This window comes from Nelumbo nucifera, chromosome 6 (assembly GCF_055504915.1).
Source record: "Nelumbo nucifera cultivar China Antique chromosome 6, China Antique-T2T, whole genome shotgun sequence".
Classification (NCBI taxonomy): domain Eukaryota; kingdom Viridiplantae; phylum Streptophyta; class Magnoliopsida; order Proteales; family Nelumbonaceae; genus Nelumbo; species Nelumbo nucifera.
This window is the reverse complement of record NC_142654.1, coordinates 26,527,789-26,549,474: the sequence shown is the minus strand read 5'-3', so window position 1 is coordinate 26,549,474 and position 21,686 is coordinate 26,527,789. Positions and strand designations below refer to the sequence as shown.

Here is a 21,686-nt window from a genome sequence, read left to right as displayed (position 1 = left end):
TTTCTAAATTTTCTCTTCATTTTAATCGCTACCCCAAATACTTTCAATCCCTTTTCCAAAAGTAATTTATTTTTCAAATTTTTCCTTCATATCAATCACTTAAAGGTAAACTGCAACTTTAAACTCTCATTTTTACTGTTGTTCATAAAGTTTTTATTTTTTTTATAGAAACCAATAGTAACTACATGTGTATTTTGAACGTTTTTGTGCCTCTTGTTAGAGGATTCTAACAAAGGATGCCCACTTGCAACTGTATCAAAGAGTTATAGGAAGGTATTTGCAATTTAGGGGAGGTTTCAACAATAATAAAACACTTTAGGAGATGTTTCAGCAATGTATACAGATATATATAATAAATTCTGTCAAACCCAACAAACCCACGTAAGCCAGACAAACCCAGCCCAAACTTGAGTCCGACTAGAGTTATGTTGGGTTAAGCTCAAATAAAGCTTAGGTTGTTTGAACCAACCCTTTACATTGTATCATTAAAATATTTGCATATATTTGGCATTGTTGAGTATGGATCTACTATATGGGACTAGTTTGATCCAGTTCGTACCCCCATATTCAATTGGTCGGGTTGGGGTTGGCATACCTATCGTTCTCAAGCCCTCTTCATATGAATCTGAAACCAAAAAACAATAAAAAAGAAAAAATGGAGAATTACAAATATCCTACCTGGGTTTCTAATAATAACAAATAGCTGCCCCAGACTTCTCAAATTATTCTGTACTTGTCTCATACTGCTCGATGATCATAGATTAGATACTTCACAGTTACCATATATATATATATATATATGTATGTATTACATTGTTTTTGGACACTTGGATTGATAATCCAAGTAAGATAGACCAACTAGTTGTGGCCCAATTCAAGTAAAATAAGCCAACTAGGGCATCCAATTCAAGTAAAATAGGCCAACCAGTTGCGGCCCAATTGGTATGTTCACTGCTTTGTTGCAATATAGACTTAGGATCTATTCCGGTTGCCATCCTCATATCCTCGTATTGCATGGAATAAGAAAAAACTAAAGTAAAATGACATTAAGGACCCGCTTGGTTTATAGGTCATTTCAATTCCAATTGTTTGGTTGGGTGGAATTGAAATTCTATTTCCATTTCTGGTGGAATGACATTCTCTTATACGAGGGAATGGCTTTTCCCTTTCCCCTCAAATTATAAATGAAATTCCATTCCACCTTATTCCAACCCCTATTCTGATTCCTTTCTGAACCAAACATATTATGGGAACATATCATTCAGATTTAGATTTGGATTTGGATCCAAAAATGAGAGTTCTTTTGCTGTTTGTTTTTTTTTCGCGATCATATGCTAAACATGAGATGTATATGGTATTAAACAAAAACAAAATGGCAAAATAGAATTCATGTAATCAGCTCCATACAATTGGGATAAGGCTTGGATGATGATGATGTGTCAAACATGAAAGAGTTCACCAACTAATGGTGAGCTGGTTGCTTAGTTGGTAGGGTCTCTAGCTTGTTGCAGTAGAGACTTTAGATTTAATCCCATTGCCAATAGGGTTGGGGGATTATGGGCATTAAGAATGGCAACGGGGTGGGGCACACCATCCCCATCCCCATCCCCGCTTTGTAATTAAAATCCCCTAATCTGAACTCACCTCAACATTGGTGGGGCATGCACCCTCAAACCAATGGGCACGGGGAATCCCTAAATTTTCCCTGCCCCAAGGCAACTACCTAAACAAGCATAAAATTTTAAGGCTATTTTAGAAAAAATATTATGGGAATATGGGAGTATTTTATAAATGGGATTATGAGATCATAAGGTTTAGAAATTTGAGAGAAAATTCAATGGTATTTTAAAAATTAGCATTAAGGGTTATTTTAATAATTTACATTGGGTTTGAGGAATTATATGCAAACCCTGTCCCTGTCCCGTCCTCTATTCAGAGTAAAATTATTTTTCCTGTCCTTGTTTAAGGTTGGGGAAAACCTGCTACGAATGGGAGCGGGGCCTGGTTTTATAGGAAAAACTGCCATTCCTAATGAGTATGGTATGGGGGATGGGCTATCCCCATTCTATAGCCCATTGAAATTAAAGAAGAAGAAGGAAAAGAAGAAGAAGAAGAAAAAACATGTTTTGGTATTGGATAAAAGGGGCATGGTGTGTACATATATAAAATGTTAGATGTTAAAGGTACTTACAACATTGTACATTTATCAATGAGATTGCTTCCTCCTCTCATTTCTCATACATGTGCATATTTAGTTGTAAGTTAAATCATTAAAAATTTTACAAGTCAAAATTAAAACCCATATGGTTGTTCATTGTTTCTCAAAAAATCCATATTTATTCTCCAATAGTACAAGACTATTCTTAAACCTCTCCAATAAATACATTTTTTTTTTTTGCTTTGTAAGGCTACACAACAAAGGTAGCCCATCCCCCAACATTGGTGGTAGTAGGATCTAGGTCTCGGTTACAAATCGTCAAAGAACTTACCAATTGAGTTAAGCAGTCGATTTTTGTACAACTAACAATAGGATTTGGTTCTCATGCTAAGCAGTCGATTTTTGCACTTCTCATAATATATAAGCTAAATAAAAAGGAATAAATTTAAAGATCTATAACTAAAAAATAAAAGGAAATTATTTCTTCTACTATTTTATATGTAAAAAACTAGATAATATATATAAAAATTTTGGTAAATCATTATTACTTCATTTTTTTTTCTTGAACCTTGCAAACAATATATAGGTAGAGATAGAAATACAAATACTTGGTTGAATTGATGGTATTTGTAAGCAAATATATTTTTCTATCCTTTTTTTTTCATATATGAAGATGAAGTGTATACGGAAGATGGCTTGTTAGTTCAAATTCTATTTTTTACTTTACATAAACAGGGTAATATTGTATTTACCTGTTAGCATGTTAGTTCCCCTAATTGTAGTTGTTCACCCCTTTTCTATGGAGTCTGATCTGCTGACCGCGACACAGTGATGGCCGCATACATCCAGCTTTTTAAAGTACAACCGATGTTCCTGATGTGCGGCAAGATGCACATGGCCAGCAATGTATTGTGGTTAGAAGATCCAAACTCTTTTCTATGCATTACGTCAATTATGTAAGAGTTTTACTTGGTTGAGTCGATGGTCAGCCCAGGCTCATGCATCCCTAATATTCAAACTGGCCCAATCCATGCAAAAGCTCAAATTAGGCTGGCCGAAGTTTTCTGCCCTAGTAAAAGTTGTTATTTTTTAATTAAAAATAATACAAATTCATTATCATATTAGCAATTTGATAGTCTACTAGGTTAAATTATCAAATGAATGGTTCTATTAAGCAGGTTCATTGTCAAATTACAATTTACCAAGCTAAATTTGAGATGGCAATTTTCGGCTTGATTAATAATTTTCATGCTTTTTGGGTCTAGGTTGGGATTAGATTGCATATTTTCTTATCAGTTATTCAGTTGTAGTTGGGTCTACCATGCTCTAGACATAATCTGACCCATTGGGATTAACATCCAAAGAGTTTATATCTTGTGAGTACAAACTGATATTGAGCTCAATTTGATTATCTTAAATAGGACCGATGATCTATTTTAGGCTATGTTTGGTTTGAAGGAAAAGGTAGGGAAACTTATATAAGGTTTGTAAAGGTTTCATTTTGTTTCCCTACTTTTTCCTTCAAACCAAACACAACCTAAATATTTTTATGATATTAAATAAATATTTTTAGGGGGGAGGACCCACCACAGTTGCTTGCTACTGGGGTCCTCGCGCGTCTCCCTTGCGTTGCACTACTTCACGGGCCGGGCGCACCCCACCAAAACAATGTCGAAGATTTGTTATCGTTTGTTGTTCTAAGTGTTTCGAAATTTAAAATTTCTCGAGTGATTTAATTGTTTTGATAATCCCAGATAGCCAAACAGGTAAGAATTTCGTGCCAGATGACAGTCGTAGTTTGCTGTATATGGTGTTCCATTGATGTCCTGGGAGCCTTGGCTATGTTTTACCTGGATCTCCATTGTTTAAGGCGTTCTTCTTCTTTGCTTATAGGCTGTTAAACTTCAAGCTTTCGGATACATGAATCGAAACAGACTGACTCACTTTCTTGTGAGAGTCGAGCTTGTTTTGAGGTTGGGGGGAATTCTTTTTGTTGTTTGTGTTGAACTTTGTATGTTAGTTCTTAATCTATAAATTCATCTATAACCAAAACTAAAAGCCAAAAAGAAAAGCTAGGAAAAAGCATGACGCAAGGAATTAAATAACCAGCTGATAGGTTCTAATAGAACTTCGCCATAGGCAGACTGCAAAGCGGCCTTTGCATGGTTAAACAGTCTGAGTTAATATAGTGTCCCACATCGGCTAAAAAAGTTAACAGCGGAGGAAACAAAGCAGTATATATAAAGTGAAAGAGGGAAGTTAAAACATACTTACCTGGACGGGGCCAATGGGTGATCAAGAATGCCCATGGCCTAGGTTGGTGACCTCCATTGCACAGAGGAGGGGTGCCCGCTTAACATCTCCCCAAATGGGAGAGTGTACGTCATAATTTGTGATAGCGGGGGTACGCGTTCGCGCGGCCCCTACCCAATTCTTCAATAAAAATGTTTGTGCTTTCTTTGTCAAATTACTTTATTCTGTAGTTCTGTGGTGGTGGTGTGTGAATAACTTTGACAAAAAAACTCTTTGTTTTCTCTCATTCTCCCTCTCTTGATTAACATTTGGATTTGGCCTTTCATGGTTTGTGATAAGTGATAATGTGAAGGGCAAAAGAAAGTCGTGATTTGCTATGATCTCTCTTCACTATGGGCTTTGATGGGTGATTAGCCTGTTTAGGCCTGTATTACAGATGACGTATATTTATATAATGCCCATAGAAATCTTAGCAAAAGTATAACAGAATTTAGCTATAGTAATATTGTCCTGGTTCATAATCTGGACGAGAGAGAAACTTTGTGGCCAATTATTAAGTTAGATCTCTCTCTCACTCTACCATTCAGGAACTAAAGATGCTTCATTTTATGGTTTTACAACATTATCACCTAAGGCTCAGTTCGGAATGAGTATAATAAATACAAATGTGTATAACACAAATACATATAAAATAATACAAAATACAAGGTTTTGAGGCTAAGTTTTGAAGAAGAAAAAGTACAAATATAGAGTGCAAATACATATAAAATAATACAAAATACAAAGTTTTGCATTCTAAATATTTGTATTTGTACTCCTTCCAAACTTAGCCTAATGTTCTTCTGCATACCAAACTACAATTGCTTATACTAACTTTAATTATTTTTACTAGTTGGTGGTTTGAACTTGTATAAAATTTATACCTAGTGGATCATTTTGCTTATTGAAAACAAAGGGTAGAAAAGAAAAGGAAAAGAGATTATGCAAGTCTTGACTCTCGTGGTATCATAAATTAAAAAATAATTTGCAGTGCTATTCAGGAGTATAGATTCTGATTTGTTTTTCTTTTTGGTTTCACTTTGTCAAATTGGCTTGCAGTGCAAATATATGAAATAAAAATAAATTTTTAAGCAAGGTAAAGTGAAATATGAAGCAAAAAACCATTGACGGACTTAAAAACCTAGTGACTCGGTTAGTTAAACCTTTGAACCATTCGTCCTAGTTTGTATAAACCTAAGTTAAAAACTTACCTGAGAATTTACTTTGAAACAGCAATGCTGTGTGGATAGGTCAGACATGTCCTTCCACTGATATGATTTTGCTCTCCAGCAATTGATTAGGCTGTAACAAAAAACTTCTCATGAATTTTTGCATTTCTTTGGTCCCAAATGAGTCCAATGAAATATCATAAACAACATGAACAACACAGTTTTTTGTTTTTTGTTTTTACCTTGTTAAGTTGTTTTAATTTTGTTGTTGCCAACTTGCCATATTTGTAAAATCTCATACATCTCCTTCCCTTGTGTCTGCTCAGGGTTGATGCCTATCTGTGCACTGAGCCAAACAACTCTTGCATAAGAGCATGTAAAACACAAGCCGGAAATAGTTTGTCTTCTGCTGATTACACAAAACACAGATCTTTTCTTATAGTCAAGAAAGGGAGCTTGTCCTTTGTTTTTATCACCTCCTCCAGAGCAACTTCCATAGAAAAAGTTGGATTCTAAAGGGGATCTTTGCCTTTCAATTAAACAAATTTCCTATCAACCTTTTGTGTTGATGTGTCCGAAATTGTAGAATAGAGGTGAATGTTGAGTAGGCTGACTTAACAGTACTGTATTTACAATTTGTTATTCTGTTCCATAGAATCGCATCTGATTCAAGTAGTTTACTTGGGATTCTTTGAGTAATTATATGTGTTGTATCTGGGGTAAATAGTTGCACTGTATATTAGACTAACATTCCATACTCCTGATTGTGTCAGAAAGTCACTACTCTTCCTTGTGATAACTTTGTCTATGGTAATAAGAACTTTGGTTGGAGTTTATAATTAATCAATAGAAAAAAGTTGGTTAAATTTAGATCAGGGTAAGCCAGACTTGTATCATGAAACTCAGTCATGTCTCATGTGGGTTAGTTTTTGATCAAAGCCAATAAATTGATCGATCCATTTGCAATATAAACATGCAGGGCCTGGTTTAGTGCAGACCCGTCCTAATATTTAATGCTTGCTTTTATGCATATACAGAAAGCAGATCTGTCCCGTTTCTCTATTTCAGAAATACAAACAATGGTCCACTCTGTGGACCTCCTATTTCATGAAATTGAAGGTTCCAACTTCCAACAAGTTAAGAGACTTCAGACTCAGTGGACTTAATTTCTCATGTTTGCAGTTGAATTATTATGATCACTAATCACTATGGTTCATCCTTGAGCTAGCAAAATATCCAAAAGATCTAAACCGCATGCGTGAACATGGGTTGTTTAAAGCATAACCATGGAAGCTGAATTGGCCGCGCCGAACAGTGAATACTCGGGAGTCGGGACAGATCCCCTGGAAAGATCAGGCCAAGTCTTTTCAACAGGCAAGAGAGAGTGCCGACTGCCTAGCTACCCAGAAAAAAAAAACACAAGAGGAAAGAGGGTGGTCGATCAGGCCTCAGGGCGATTTATTCACAAATTAGTTAAGTGTTGATTGATCAAGCTCAGGCCATATTGTCTCGGCTTTAGTCCCACATTGGCTAGTGGAAAGAGTCGAAGAGGTAGCATGGACTATAAAAAGTGATCGAAGAACCAGAGCAAATCATACCTTTCTCGGCCTTTTGGCTAAGATCAAGTGTAGTATCTGTTCTTATCAGTTTAATATCTGATACGTGGGCCATCGGCTCACATGATATTAAATTAATTTTTTTAGGGGGAGAACCCACCACAGTAGCTTGCTACTGGGGTCCTCGCGCGTCGCCCATGCGTTGCACTACTGCACGGGCCTGGCGCACCCCACCAAATCAATGTAGAAGATTTGTTTCTGTGTCCTGTTCTTTATAGGTTTTTTTTTCCAAGTTGATTGGTATTCCACCGTCAGTACGAATAATAGTGTCAAGTATAAAGACTGTCTAGTGATTCAATTGATTCGATAATTCCTGTGCTTCTTGGCTTATAGTGGGTTAAGCTTCAAGCTTTCGGATACATCATACATGAATCGAAACAGACTGTGTTAAACTCAAGTCGAGCTTGTTCTGAGGTTAGGGGGGAATGGTTTTCTGTTGTCTGTGTTATGTTAGTTCTTAATCTATAAATTTATCTTTACCAAAAAACAAAAGCTAGAAAAGAAACTTAGGTAAAAAGCATGACGCAAGGGATTAAATAACCAGCTGAGAGGCTCTAAATAGAACTTTGCCATCTGCAGACTGCAAAAGCGGCCTTTACATGCTTAAACAAATAAACAGTCTAATTGGAGTTAATATAATGTCCCATATCGGCTAAAGAAGTTAACAGCGGAGGAAGCAAAGCATTATAAATAGAGTGGAAGATGGGGAAAGAAACATACTTACCTTGACGGGGTGAATGGGTGATCAAGAAGGCCCATAGCCTAGGTTGGTGACTTCCATTGCACAAAGGAGGGGTTTTCCGCCTATCATATCCCCAAGTGGGAGACTGTACGTCATAATTTGTTGCAGCGGGGGTACGCGTTCGCGCGGCCCCTACTCAGTTTGCTTATTCAAAATCTTCATTTTCTATATTTGATAACCATTCTTTCTTTTTACACTCTAATTTGGCCAGATTGTGGGATTTACTTTTACCAAAAACTTGATAAAAAATTGCCTGGTCTCTCAAGAGGTTTCTCCATCCTGTTACACTAATTCTCAATAGACGACTGAGCATCAGAATAGATGAAAATAGTCTTCACATATTGATGTCCTGTTGTTTTTAAGACATGATCATTGATCACCGTTCTGCTTTTGTCGGCGGCATTGATGTCCTGCTGCATGTATGATGTTACTCAATTCATTGAAGATTATAATTGCTGCTGCTGCTGCATTTCCAGTGTCCGGATCACTTTGGTTCATCCTTGAGCAACCAAATTTAGTGGACTTTCATTTCCTATGTTTCACTTTTATAGATGATATACAGAGCTTCCAGCAGGAATTCTGAGCTGCAGTAGAACCCAGGACACTCTCTGGTTCTTTCATATGTGGTTCTAAGTTCTAACCCTGTTGCTGCTCTTTCTCATGCTTCCCAGGAGGGCCTACAAGGAAATGGAGATTCTCTGGAGACCTTGGGGTCCAACTAATTAATGCTCTGACGTCAGATCTTTGGCACTGTCAGTGACTCAACATTGGTTTCCTTAAAATTCATACTAATGATCCATCCCTTCATACATAATCAGTATGCTGGATATGGTGTTTTTGTAGAGGATAGTAATGGTGTTTTTTTTTGGGAGCCTTAACAATCTCCCCTGTTTTCAGAGGTGGGTCTTGGTTTGCTGCTGGCTGTTATGCTTCAACAAGTGATACGTGCATCCGAACGGATTCTAGTGTTGTGGTGGATCAAGGGATTAGTAAAAATTTCCTCATGCTATCTGGTTTCTTGACTATTGTTTCGATGATACTAGAGCAGAGCTGCTTTAAGTTTAAAATAGAGTCAAGTGGCTCACTTTCTTGCGTTTCGAACTTGTTCTGAAGTTGGGGAAGGCAGGGAACGGTGTTTCTCTCCCCCCCCCCCCAATTTACGTACCATCTGCTGTCTGTGTTAAACTCTATGTATGTTTCTTCATCATCTTTACCGGAAAAAAAAAAGCTGTAGCAAAAACTAGCTAAGATCATGACTCAAGGGATCAAAAAACCAGCTGCTGAGAAGCTCTAAGCCTCTATCACATCATCGCCATCTGCAGGCTGTAATATACAGCCTTGGTGATTTACATGCTGTCATATACAGACTCTGAGTTGCTACGGAATCAATAATCCCACATCGCTTAAATAAGAAAAAGAGAAGCAAGTAGAGAAATATAAATGGAGTGAAAGAGGAAGGACAAAACATACTTACCTGGGCGGGGTCGATGGGTGTCAAGAAGGCCTATGGCCTAGGTTGACGACCTCCAGTGCACAAGGGAGGGGTGCCCGCCTAACGTCTCCCCAAGTGGGAGAGTGTACGTCATAATTTGTGGCAGCGTGGTACGCGTTCGCGCGGCCCCCACCCAAGTCTCGTTTCCAAGTGTTTTACGTGGGTGCCGGCTTGCGATTAATATATCAATGTTACGCGGCAAATTAAATTCAATGTGTAACAAATAATATGCGTGGGTGGCACGTGTCTTCTGTTAGTTTTGGCGTACTCTGCATCTGCACACCCCAGTCTGCTTGTAGATAAGAGAATCAAACAACGGGTCCGAGTTTTACTCTTAACCAACCCTTTCTTTTCGCGCCCTCTCTTGTCTTCAAATCCATTTATGCCCCAAGGAGCGTTTCTTTCCTCCTCCCTGCTTCCTTCTCTCTATCTGCATTCGCTCTGTTTTGAGCGTGTTGCGAAGAGGGAAGAGCAGAAGCGAGAGTTGGGGTTGGCACATAGGCCTCCATGGGTCTCGATAATGGAGGCCATGTGCCCGCCCAGCCTTCACCGGAGTCTCTCTCTCGCTTGTCTGAGGGGATATCCTTGCTTCTTTCCCGTTGGACTGCACTTCAAATGGCCATCGAGAACGAATGGGGCGGTAAGGATTCTCGCCAGAAATCCGAGCAACTTGCTGCTGACATCTTCTCTTGGTTCTCCCAATCGAGAGGTATAATTCGGATTTCCTGGTTAAAAAATAACCAGCATTTGGAGTCTCAAATCTAGCGACTCTAGATTTATCGCTTTAACAACAATTGCCAATGCTTTTTATTCCACTATCATCTTATTTTCCTTTTTAACTTCAGGCGAGATATCACTGAAGATAAACATATACAGATTAATGTTCTTGTCCTGAAATCTGGAATTGTTATTTGTTCGCCTTTTTACTCGGTTTTCTATTTGTTTTGTTATGTTTGGTGAGCAAGCGCATTAGTGTTTGATTAGAAGGTTATTTTGATTGTAAATAAGAAATTTGCTTCAAGGTTTTGTTCCATTGTGAACTTTGATTTGTATCAACATGCTTCTTCATTCATTTATTCATGTAGTCTCAATTTTGTGTTTTCCAGAACCACATTATATTGATGATTTAGAAAACATGCTTGATGAAAACATGGTGCTTTCTTTCAATACAGACATTGAGGATGGCAGCATTGAGAAGGTATGCTATTCTCTATGTTATTTTTGAGCATAGTTCCTCATTAACTTGGTACTCTTATGATGTCATCCTTCATATATCTTTTAGTTCTGGGATTTATCCTTTGTCATTAGTTAACATAACTTGCTAATTTTGCATTAAGGGGTTGTCGGGGGGTGATTAGTGATTATGTTTTTTTGTGACCTTCTAGGAATTAGGAATGAGGAAGTGTCTCGTCCAGCCTTTTAAGGCGTTTGGCTTGTCCTTGACTTTAAAGTGTGTGCCTGATTTTTGACTTGGTGTCCACTCAAGGTAGAATAAAGTGGCGATTAATAGCTGCTAAAATAGTAGCTAATAGCAGAATGCTGAAAGAATAACTTTAAAATGTATGAATCAACATTTCAGAAACTCAAGACCTACTTATTTTCTGAGTGGTGAAGCATAGGCATTGGGATGATTATTGTACCTCTAAAAATTATATCATATACCAATAGTATCCCTGGATTTCAGCCATTTTTAAATTTGAAATCTTTTCTGCATTCTACTTTCAGGTTTCAGCACCTATCAGCAGTAATCAAATGGTAATAATCCCTAAGAGTTTTTCGTACCTTGTTGGAATAATGGAATTCAATTCTACTTACCCCTAGAAGAAGTTAAGAGTACCTTTTACGCACTATTCTGGGTCATGCTATGGAAGGAGAACTTCCTTTTCTACCAAATAGCATGATTTATGTCTGGGGTCTGGATGCATAGCCAGATATTTTCACATTCTCCAACCGTCAGTACAATGAAGAATGTGTGGCTTTAAGTTTGTATGCATATGGAAGTTGATCTGATTGGCAAAATATTTTTTTGATGGATAATTTTTAAGTAAGATGTCTGTCCAACAACAACAAATTACACAGCCAACCTCGGGGATCTGATACTTATACCATCCCACAAACTAGGAACTTAACCTGTTGAGGAACTCTGTTACTCTTTCTATTTACATGGACAATTAATATATGATCTACTCTTCTATATGAAGCTTTGATAGAGTCCAAAATATGTCAACAATTCCTAGGCACAAAACTGAATAATTCCCATTATCATTGGAAATGACAACACTAACAAAATACATAATAATTCATTTCTTGTTCATTAGCATATGTCCCAAATGTGACCTGATCTTCTTTACAAGGTAATTCTCTAGTTTTACTTTTTTTTTTTCCCTTGTGAACATTAAGCCCAACACTGTCAAAATGAAACAAAATATCCATGTCCAAGGATCATACTGACAAATTATATCAGATAATTGATCGTGAACTAGGAGATTCCAAAAGAGGAAACTAACTAGAAGACAGAGCTTGATCCACCAAGGATGCAAATCAAACTAGAAAGAAAATAATTTAGACAATCGATTTCACAAACTGATTGTGTTAGTGGTGTCGCTGTAGGCAAAGTGATTAGTTCTTGGACACCTCCTCTGAGTTAATTTGAAGATTAACTGCAATATGGTTTTGTAATTAGAAATGACATTGATTCTTATATGCTGCTGAAGGTGGCTGTTTTAGAACTATGCAAGAGCTCTGGAGTCTGAACTAAAGGCAATTTTATTTGCATGGAATTTGCTTGTTCGATGGGTTGGAAGTCTTCAGTGATACAATCTGACTCCATAATAGCCATTCCTGTTGGATAATAAGGAAAGGGGACACACTCAATTCTATTGCTAACTCTCTTGATCACTGATCGAGAAAGGGGAAAAAGATGTCTTGTGGTCCCCTGAGAATTCTTGGTTATAGTAGCCCAATGAGTTCCAAGATTTTATTAGACAACTAGGACGCACAAACACTTATCCTTAATAATCTGAGTATTTCTTTCTTCCCATACATCATGTAGCACTACCATCAAGCTTAACATAAGGTGCACAGTGATGGTCTACTCAATCAAGAAACATATGTATGCTTTTGTTCACACAGATGTTTCACAAGTTGGATATGAAGTTAAGCTTACAATGGTGAAATAATTTAAATTTTCTCCACACATTTATATAAGGTGTTCACTCAAGATGCCATAGTCCTAACCTCTTTATCATAATGTCTCAATAACCATGGACCCTCTGCCTCTAAGCCATCCAATAACCATGTAGCCGCCTGCCACCCTCAGTTTCCATATGCTTAAGCTTTGTAATAGGGCTTTGATTTCTATTTTAAGAGCTCAAGAGTCACTATGGCCTTAGAAGACTAGTAAAATCATGCCTGTTTAATTTCTGAAAACTCCCATTCTGGATGGTCCCAGACTCCCTTAGGAGTGGCAATCAAAGTTAAGCCTTATTACTCCTTGGGGAGAGGAGAAAGATTCTGATTTGCACACTATTTTTAATGTGGATGATATGGCAACTTATAACCATGATATTTTTCTCTTGTTCTCAGATGATAAACAGTTCTTGTATTGATATCAGTCAACAAATGAAGCAGTCTTATCTTGTTGTGAAAGTTTATTTCATTTCTTTTTTCCCATATGGTCCATAATATTTCTACCCTAGCAATCATTGGACATGATTTCCTAATGGAGAGATTTGATCCAATGTACTGGAAAGTGCTGTAAAAGACTAAAAGTAAGGTTGGTCGAATTCACAATCAAAAAATAGGTAGGTTGCTGAATCCTCCACCCTTACACATAGGCAATGGCAGCAAAACACCACATTCTGTAATAGTTTCCCTCTCTAAACAAGCTGGTCGTAGTTAGGCATTTACCAAGTACAGTAGTTCAAACCATGAAAATTACTTTGGATAGTACCTGTGGCTTCTAAATCTACTTCGTTGAGAAGTCTCCTCTTATGGGTTTTTGGAACTTTCTGGAGAATAAATTTGACTGAAAGCACACCACTCAGATCCCAGGACCAGATTCTAGCATCAGTCTCCAAAGGTTCTGCAGAGTTTACATTGGAGCTTTTGTAAAATGCTTGTCAGAGAGAATTTCCTGGTCATTAAGGTTCTACCTTAAGTTTAGGTTGGAAAACAACCCATGTATTCTATTCTCATAAATCTTCGGTGGATGCATCTCTATTTGCAGAAGCATTGAATAAAGTTGGGAATAATTCTATAAATGGCTGATTGTTGCACTAAGCATCCTGCCAGAACTTTACCTGCAGTCAAGGTTCAAAATTTCGATACAATACACCCCGTATCGGGCGTATCATATTGTATCTTTTGGGTCCTGATACACCTGTTTACAGGTGTTTTGGGACCCCACTCTTTTTTAATGAAAAATACATGTATTTAACTCCCCAAAAATTAAATTTTGAAAAAAAAACCATGTTTCCGCGTGTATCAAATTACCGATACGCCTCTGCCGATACACAGAGGCGTGTCGATACTTTGATCCATGCCTGTGATCCACCTCAAGCTTTTTATCCCTTAAACAAAAGATGGATAGGATTTTCTGGTTCCCCTCTCCATGTTCTACATCTATAAAATTGTATACTAGATTTCGGTCAAACTGCAACCACCATTTTCCTAAAATCCTGGACATGAATATGGGTATCGGTGTCCCATGTAATATGCTTATATTATGCATTTATATCTAGTTTTTAAGCCAAACCATTTCCAAGATTCATGTCTTGCCAAGCCAATTAAATTTCTAACATGTCAAGATATTTTTGTAATGTGATTTTTTTGAAACAGCCTTATTAGAAGAATACATGGCCTTCTTTGTATTGTTTTTTTTGGGGGGGTGGGGTAGATAATAGGGGATTCTCTCTTTTACCATAATCATTAAAGTTCATCTGTTACCAATAAAAAAATGAAGGTAACAAATATTTAGGGAGATTCTCTCTTCTTCTTCTTCTTTGCTTCTAGCTAAGAGTCTGTAAGGTTTTTACGTTTGATATTTTGGTGCTTATTCATTTTTTGGATTCTCAATTCAGGTGGCCGAACAGTTAATTGTTATGCATGAAGACTGTCAGCAAGGAAATTATGAGTCAATTGAAAAGCTAAGGAAATCCAACTTTGGAAAAGTAGCTCTTTCTCAAAACAGACAGGTAATTATGGTTAAACATCACCCAGAAAGATTTCATGCTGCATTTATTGGTACGATATGTCTCTTTTCATTCATAGAAACGTCTCATGACTGGCCTCTTTATTTTATATATTTTAATTTAATAACCAATATTACTATCCATTTGGATTTTTTTTGTCTTTTGAAATAACAAAGGAGATAGAACAGTTATTACAATATTACCTTACTATATCGGGGGCTGGTGGTGCAGTTGGCTACCAGATAGGTCTCATGGCTTCTGATTGATTCTGAGTGTTTTGAGTTATAGACTCTCTAACTCCACGTGGAGAATTCTTTTGATGCTGGCATCAAGATAACATGAACATAGACACAGATAGTACACTCATCAACTGTTTGAGCTGTCTTAAGCTTATTAGATAATTTGAAAAATAAAAGTTCACTATTCTGTGTCAACAGAACCACATATGATACGAAAAAATTTTTTTGCTACTTTTGTAGAAATCATGAATCAGATATTATGTGCAGTCGCATCAGTTGGAATTATTCGATTGGTTATTGCACAGGAGACCTAGTGCTTTTTTGCTTGGGGATGAGAATGACTATACCTGGATTTTTTTTGGCTTTATCATTTTCTGGTTGAGAGCTGATGACCTTAAAGGCTGTTGCCTGTTGTCCTTTTCTGTAGTTCATTCAGAGGAGAGTTATGACATGTTTTGTAAATATACATAAATACTATTTCTTTTGATCTTGTACTATCTGGGAAAAGAAGTCTAGTGTTTTTTCTTGGTTTAGAATACAGATTACAATAAGTGTTCTTAGAGATTTCTTTGAGCACTTTTTTAATCAACAATGATCACAGTACTTTATGAATAAAATAGGAGGAATTCCCTCTGATAAGTTCATCAACAGCAGCATTGAATCAAAAATCATAGTCCTGCAAAACTTATAGAGGTAAAATCACATCAAAGCTTGCAAGTCTGCTGCTTCATTTTCCTGAGAGCCTTTGACTCATGGGTATTCCCCCTTCTGTGTCTTGTAAAAGCAACTTCACTATTCTTTATCAGGAACTTGGTTTTAGAAACACTGAAGTATCTCCTCTGGTTACCAAAAATCTGTTGGAACATATATGATTTGAAAAATCATTGTTTTCAGTTTAAAGTGAATTAAGATTGTTAGTTTTAGAAGAGTTAGAGTCGTTAGTTTCATGGAAGACATTTGAAGGGTCTTTAAGTTACAATGTAATGGGTTATGTGTCTTTAGTATGAGTCTTATTAGTAGAAGTTTCTATGACCCCCATGACAGTATAAATAGGCCTGCAGCTTTCTGTTTGATGAAGGAAGTAAGGAGAAAAGATAAGAAGGGAGAAAAGAGAAAGAACTTGTCAAAAAGAAGAGAAGGGGAGCTTTGTGCATACCCAGCATGGCCCATACATCTCCAAATGACTTCAATTTTTTATATAAAAATATGGTTTCTGCCCCATTTCTGTTTTCATCTATTGCATAAATCATTGCATATTTTTACTTTTATCTCTAAACCAATCATAGGCGGTGCAATCTTGCACCTACATATGGTATCAGAGCATATCACTAGTTTTATTGTGTATTTTTTTTGCAATATGTTATTTTGAGTTAAAAAAGGGAAAAAGTCAAAAAAAGGAGGAAATGAAAAAATTGCACTACCATCGTACCCCCATTTTTTGTCCCAAAATCCAATCCTTGAAAATCTTGTTTATGCACAATTTTATATTTTTGGTGGTGAGCATATTTTAAAAAGGGTAACTTGCTAAAACCTCCCCTAAAGTTTCTGGTTGTTGCTGAAACCTCCTCTGAAGTTTGACGATTGCAATCACCTCCCCCGAAGTTTCTGACATAGTTGCATGTGGATCCCCTTTGTTATAATCTTCTAAAAAGAGGCATGGAAATGTCCAAAATGCTTATGAAATTATTTTGGACCAAAATGTTTATTTTCCAATTTCTCTCTTCATATGAATTGCTAGCCCAAACCCATCCTTCCAATCTATTTTATGAAGTCGATTTATTTTTCAAATTTGCCCTTCATATCAATCACTTAAAGGCAAAACTGTAACTTTAAATTCTCTATCTTTTTCTTGTTTATAAAATTTGTATTGTTTTTTTCTGTAGAAATCATCCTCAATAGTAATTGCATGGATATTTTGGATATTTTTGTGCCTCTTTTTAGAAGATTCTAACAAAGGGGTCTACTGAGTTTCATTGATATTGATGGGTAAGATTCCAAATGGAATTCCCATTAAGTAATTACAGATAAAAGTCGATGAAGACGTGGGCAAGACGGAGGATGGAGTTTTCTCTATTTCTTAAGGATTCCATCACCAGAATACAGGACTGAAGACATTGGAAGGATATGTGTGCAGATATTCGTTCACGCTTGAAAGGACAAAATAAGTCACTATTTCACCAAGAAAGAAACTAAGCACATTGTAGCAAGAGAGGCAATTCGAAAAACAAAAAGTCATATAGGGTTTATATTGAAGATGTAAAATTTGTCAATTTCTATATGGACCTTTATCAAGAAAACTCTCAGTCTGTGTTTGGTTGGAGATAGGGTCCAGTGCTCACAAGACTGTTCACATTGTTCTCACAGCCTTTTATAGCCGTGCATTGGGAACATCTCAGTACTTGTATGCTTTATTTTCATGGGGAGCTTATTTCCAATGCAAGGCTACAAGGGACTGTGCAAACAGTGTGAGCATTGTCTTGTGAGGATCAAATCCGATTTTGTTTGATTGCTATGCAAATCTGAGCTAGATACAAATTTTGCACTTATTTTGCACTTGCCTCATTTCTATCCAATACTAATAGGCCTTAGTAGTAAAGAGTTACTTATGACCTACATTTCAGGCATGAAGGTTCACATAAAAAGGGTTTGTTCCCATTATAGAACTATATAACCTGCTAAAAAAATACTCTTAATCCCTAAAACTCTAATATGGAGGCCAAAAGAGTTACTTATGACCTACATTTCAGGCATGAAAGTTTACATAAAAAGGGTTTGTTCCCATTATAGAACTATATAACCTGCTAAAAAAATACTCTTAATCCCTAAAACTCTAATATGGAGGCCAAAAGAGTTACTTATGACCTACATTTCAGGCATGAAGGTTTACATAAAAAGGGTTTGTTCCCATTATAGAACTATATAACCTGCTAAAAAAATACTCTTTTAATCCCTAAAACTCTAATATGGTGGCCAAAATGAGAAACATAAGTAAAAAAAAATGAAAAAAAGGTGATGTTTGGTATCTTTGCTATTTCCTCCAATGAGATTTTTCATAAATCGTTGGTTTCTGAGATAATTGATTTCTTAGAAATCAGAGAAATTGTTTGTTTGGTACCATTGAGCAATTTGTCGATTTTTAAAAAATCGACCAATCAAACGGCAAATTCATCAGCGATTTTTGAATTGCTGATGTGGCTTTGAGCCTTTGACATGGACACAATTTCTGAGAAATTAACAATGTTGCTAAACATCACTTAAGTCGAACTTTGGGTTGTTTAAAGACAAGGGAATATACTTACAGATAATGTGAAAAGCATGATTTCGTTTTTCATGTACATAAAATCTTACATGTCAATAGGATTGACAATTTTATTGCTCATCATTTTGCTTTTTCGGCAAGTAAAGATGGATCTATGTCCTCACATTCCTGGTCATGGAATTCATGTAAATGGTTTTATATCTTTAATGAAAGGTAGATGTTTGTGTTTGTGTGTGTTTTCCTGGAAAAAAGACAATGAAGTACACGAAACCTTTAGAATGAAGAACCAAAAGCAGTCTGGCAACTCCAACCAAATAATGAAATGTCAAATATGGGATGATGTTGGAGTTTTGAAAAATGAGAAATAGAAATTACTTCTATTTCTATTTTATGATTTTATGGATATAAAGATTAATCGTATATAGGAAATGACTGTATCTTTTATTGTTCTTCATTTTATAACATCTATTTAGAGAAAATAAAGCATAAGTTTGCCTTTTACTTATTTACTCTATAATGCCAATATTTGCCTTGGTTGCATGTCCAAGCCATTAAAGTTTAAATCACAATACTTTAACATCATCATATAATGTCAATGCTTGCAAGTTGCAAATGGTAGTTATCCAAATAGTTTATTCTTTAAATCCAATCACTGAGTTAAGGCACTTAGAGACATGCAATAAGAAAATCTTTCAAAACCTAAATGTCTTCCTACCCTTTTAGGTTTTTGTTCATGTGATGCTGTCCGATTCGAAGTGTTTCGAATCAAGGATATAGTTAGATAGTCATGCCAATTATATGAGGCCGAGGTGGAAGGATAAAGCCACACATCGAGATCTGTAATTAGGAGAAATGTCAAAGGTTCGAGGAATTATTCCTCGGATAGGTATTCCGACGCTCAAGTCAGTAGAGTAAAGAAAGATGTAGCTAAGACTAACAAGTTGAAATAGTGTTGTTCCGAACTGAAGAGATAGTGCAAAGAAGTATTCAAAGAGTATAGTTCCAAAAGTCCTTTACTTGAGCAGGGAATACCTATTTATAATTGAGTGCCTATGTCTTAGATGGATAGGACTTTTGAGGTTATTGGGATGAAGACATCTATCGAGATCTTTGGCTTTATATAGTATAGATGCAACTATATGACCTGCATAGAAATCAAGGCCAATATTGGCTTTATATAGTATAGATGCAACTATATGATTTTGTAAGTTATGTCAAACATGTAAATATCTACATGGATCTAAATGGAAAATACATTCTAATATCTAATGATACAAAACTTTTTATAAAAACATTAATTAGGAAAATATTAACTATAAACTATTTTTCTAAAGTTTAATAAATTATAAGAGTTATTTATTTATAAAATATTAATAACAAGGGGGGCCATTGTAGTTTAGATATTTTTCCAAATTTTCTTAGATAAATCAATCACATACTTCAGAAATTAGAAAGATAATCTATCAAATTAAGGTTAAACATAGAAAAAAGTTCCATGAAATGAATTTGTATGAATAAGCATAAGTGCATTGGGCCTGCTTCAGCCACTAGGTGATCATGAATTGAGCTAAATTTAGCATAAGTGTAATTTTGGTATGGGGAAGACATTGGGTTTGGTTTAGCCACCTAGTGATCCCATCTTATTGTATATCTTCTAGTTATGTAGCATTGTACATTCAAGTAAGAAAACAGATCTATCTATACTAGATATGTGAAGCAAGGCTGTCCAAGCCATCCTTCCTCTCCTTTCTCCTTTTCCCCTTTCCCTTTCCCTCTTCCTCCTTAACTCTCTCTCTCTCTCTCTCTCTCTCTCTCTCCATTCACCCTTCCCAGACCTCCCATGTAGCCATGTCCCCTTCACTAGAGTCTCACTCCATCCATCTCCCCTTCTCTCTCTCTCTCTCTCTCACACACACACACACACTCAAACCATCTCCCCTCCTAAAATTTCTCATACTAATAAATATCTCACATTCCCAATAAACTGTCTTATTCTAATGCCTCTTTCCCCTCCTCCTATTTCTATTTCTCTCTCCATATGCATGAATTTAATTTTTCATCAATGCATTAAAATATAATGTTTAAGTCAAAACTTAAATATTGAAATAATACAACTCAAAATATCTAAAAAAGAATAGAAAAAATAAATAATACAATATGACAAATAATAAAAGTAATAAAATTTATTAATTAATTAAAAATCTTGTTATAATTATAAATTACATTTTAATTATAATCTCTCTCTCCCCCATGGGACATTTTAGGGCCCACATATCATTGTTTGTATTTTTTGTATTTACATTGAAATGCTTATGTGCATGCTGAGTAAACATTGTAACAAGAAGATGGGTTAAGAACATGACTCTAATGGATTGGATCATTCAAAAACCCAAAAGTGGTCGCCCAATTTATTTAGTTACCAATTTATATAAATCTTGATTGATCCGGTTTGTTCTACCAAATCTATTATATAAATTTCTAGAAAATATATCTTGGAAATTAATATTAGAAACACTATTAATTAATATGCTTTTCTTAAAATATTAATTAAATTTTCAATAAAATAATTTTCTGGTATATTTTTAGAAAATTTCCATTAAAAATTGACTAAAATTTTTCCTATAAATTATGTAAAAGTTTCACTTCTAATTTTCTAAGAACAATTTATGTGAACATATTGTCTCCTTTGTCTTATAGTTCCATTACTTTGTTAGATCATTTCCTTAGCTTTGTCAATTTCCCAAGAGAAGAAGAAAGCGGAAAAGCAAGGGCCTAAAAATTGCTATGCATCAATTTCTAAAACAAAAGGAGTAGGGTTGGGTAATTTGAATACCCGAAAACTGTCCACCCACTAGTTTCAATTACCATCATTCTGAATTACACCGATATGGTTTGATTGGTTCGACCTGATTATGCAATTTTGAAAACAAAAAAGAGTAAAAAAGGAAAATTTTCACTGAAAATAATATAAAATTTTAACATATTAAAGGGCTCTAGAGAGGGACTAATCGAAAAGGGTCGAAAGGATCATTTTATAGTTTTGTAGGAGGATTCATAGCTCGTGATTCTTTACTGTTCGATTTGCAGCGCTTGGTTATTTTGAGGGATTTAGGGTTTTCATATAATAAGCAACTGCTTTCGTTTTTATAGATTATAATCACAATTTAGATGCTGAATATCAAGATCAAGAATTCATTTGTTGTACTTTTTTCAGCACTTACATTTCCTTGAGAAGATAAAAAAAAATAGTAATTAGTGCTCGTGTAGACTCAATTGGCTTTAAACCATTGAGCTCAAATTGTGCAAGTGGATGACGGGTTTGGCATTAACAATCTAATCTATGATTGTGCAAGCGGATCTTTATAAGCTGATCTGAAACGTTATAATTTGAATCTCATTTGTTTATCTGATAAGTTATAATCTTTGATTGTGCAAGTTGATCTTTACAAGTTTTGTCTGAAACTCACCATGTCACTAACTTAATGTTAAACAGAACTTTTGTAGAAAAATATAAAATATATACATGT

General features: G+C 35.7%; 1 protein-coding gene, 4 non-coding genes and 1 pseudogene across 9 annotated transcripts; all 6 read left to right on the top strand.

Moving 5' to 3' along the window:
• Positions 1-3,699: 3,699 nt before the first annotated feature.
• Positions 3,700-3,819, top strand: LOC148790702 (U2 spliceosomal RNA; annotated as a pseudogene).
• Positions 3,820-4,424: 605 nt separating this feature from the next.
• On the top strand, positions 4,425-4,584 carry LOC148790701 (U1 spliceosomal RNA). The gene has a single exon (XR_016078012.1). It is a non-coding gene; the product is annotated as a U1 spliceosomal RNA (small nuclear RNA).
• Positions 4,585-7,213: 2,629 nt separating this feature from the next.
• On the top strand, positions 7,214-7,409 carry LOC148790700 (U2 spliceosomal RNA). The gene has a single exon (XR_016078015.1). It is a non-coding gene; the product is annotated as a U2 spliceosomal RNA (small nuclear RNA).
• A 542-nt stretch (positions 7,410-7,951) lies between these two features.
• On the top strand, positions 7,952-8,112 carry LOC148790699 (U1 spliceosomal RNA). The gene has a single exon (XR_016078030.1). It is a non-coding gene; the product is annotated as a U1 spliceosomal RNA (small nuclear RNA).
• A 1,328-nt stretch (positions 8,113-9,440) lies between these two features.
• LOC104598604 (pre-rRNA-processing protein TSR2-like) lies at positions 9,441-17,408 on the top strand. 5 transcript variants are annotated; one of them, XM_088889168.1, is made up of 4 exons: positions 9,441-10,178; positions 10,576-10,667; positions 14,551-14,664; positions 16,784-16,882. In XM_088889168.1, the coding sequence occupies exons 1-4, from the start codon at positions 9,977-9,979 to the stop codon at positions 16,865-16,867; spliced, it is 492 nt and encodes a 163-aa protein (XP_088745294.1). In that variant the 5' UTR covers positions 9,441-9,976; the 3' UTR covers positions 16,868-16,882. The 5 variants fall into 5 exon arrangements, with proteins under 5 accessions (XP_088745294.1, XP_088745296.1, XP_010259057.1 ...); XM_088889170.1 differs by lacking the exon at positions 16,784-16,882 and adding an exon at positions 15,206-15,438 and having other exon boundaries at positions 9,443-10,178; XM_010260755.3 differs by lacking the exon at positions 16,784-16,882 and adding an exon at positions 15,141-15,438 and having other exon boundaries at positions 9,443-10,178.
• LOC148790698 (U1 spliceosomal RNA) lies at positions 9,444-9,601 on the top strand. The gene has a single exon (XR_016078041.1). It is a non-coding gene; the product is annotated as a U1 spliceosomal RNA (small nuclear RNA).
• Positions 17,409-21,686: the final 4,278 nt, after the last annotated feature.

Excerpts from the sequence above, each read along its gene's own strand:
- LOC104598604 (XM_088889168.1), top strand. The coding sequence starts at position 9,977 with ATGGGTCTCGATAATGGAGGCCATGTGCCCGCCCAGCCTTCACCGGAG. Across the intron at positions 10,179-10,575 it reads TTGGTTCTCCCAATCGAGAG|AACCACATTATATTGATGAT; the intron begins GTATAATTCGGA and ends TGTGTTTTCCAG. Across the intron at positions 14,665-16,783 it reads CTCTTTCTCAAAACAGACAG|AAATCATCCTCAATAGTAAT; the intron begins GTAATTATGGTT and ends TTTTTTCTGTAG.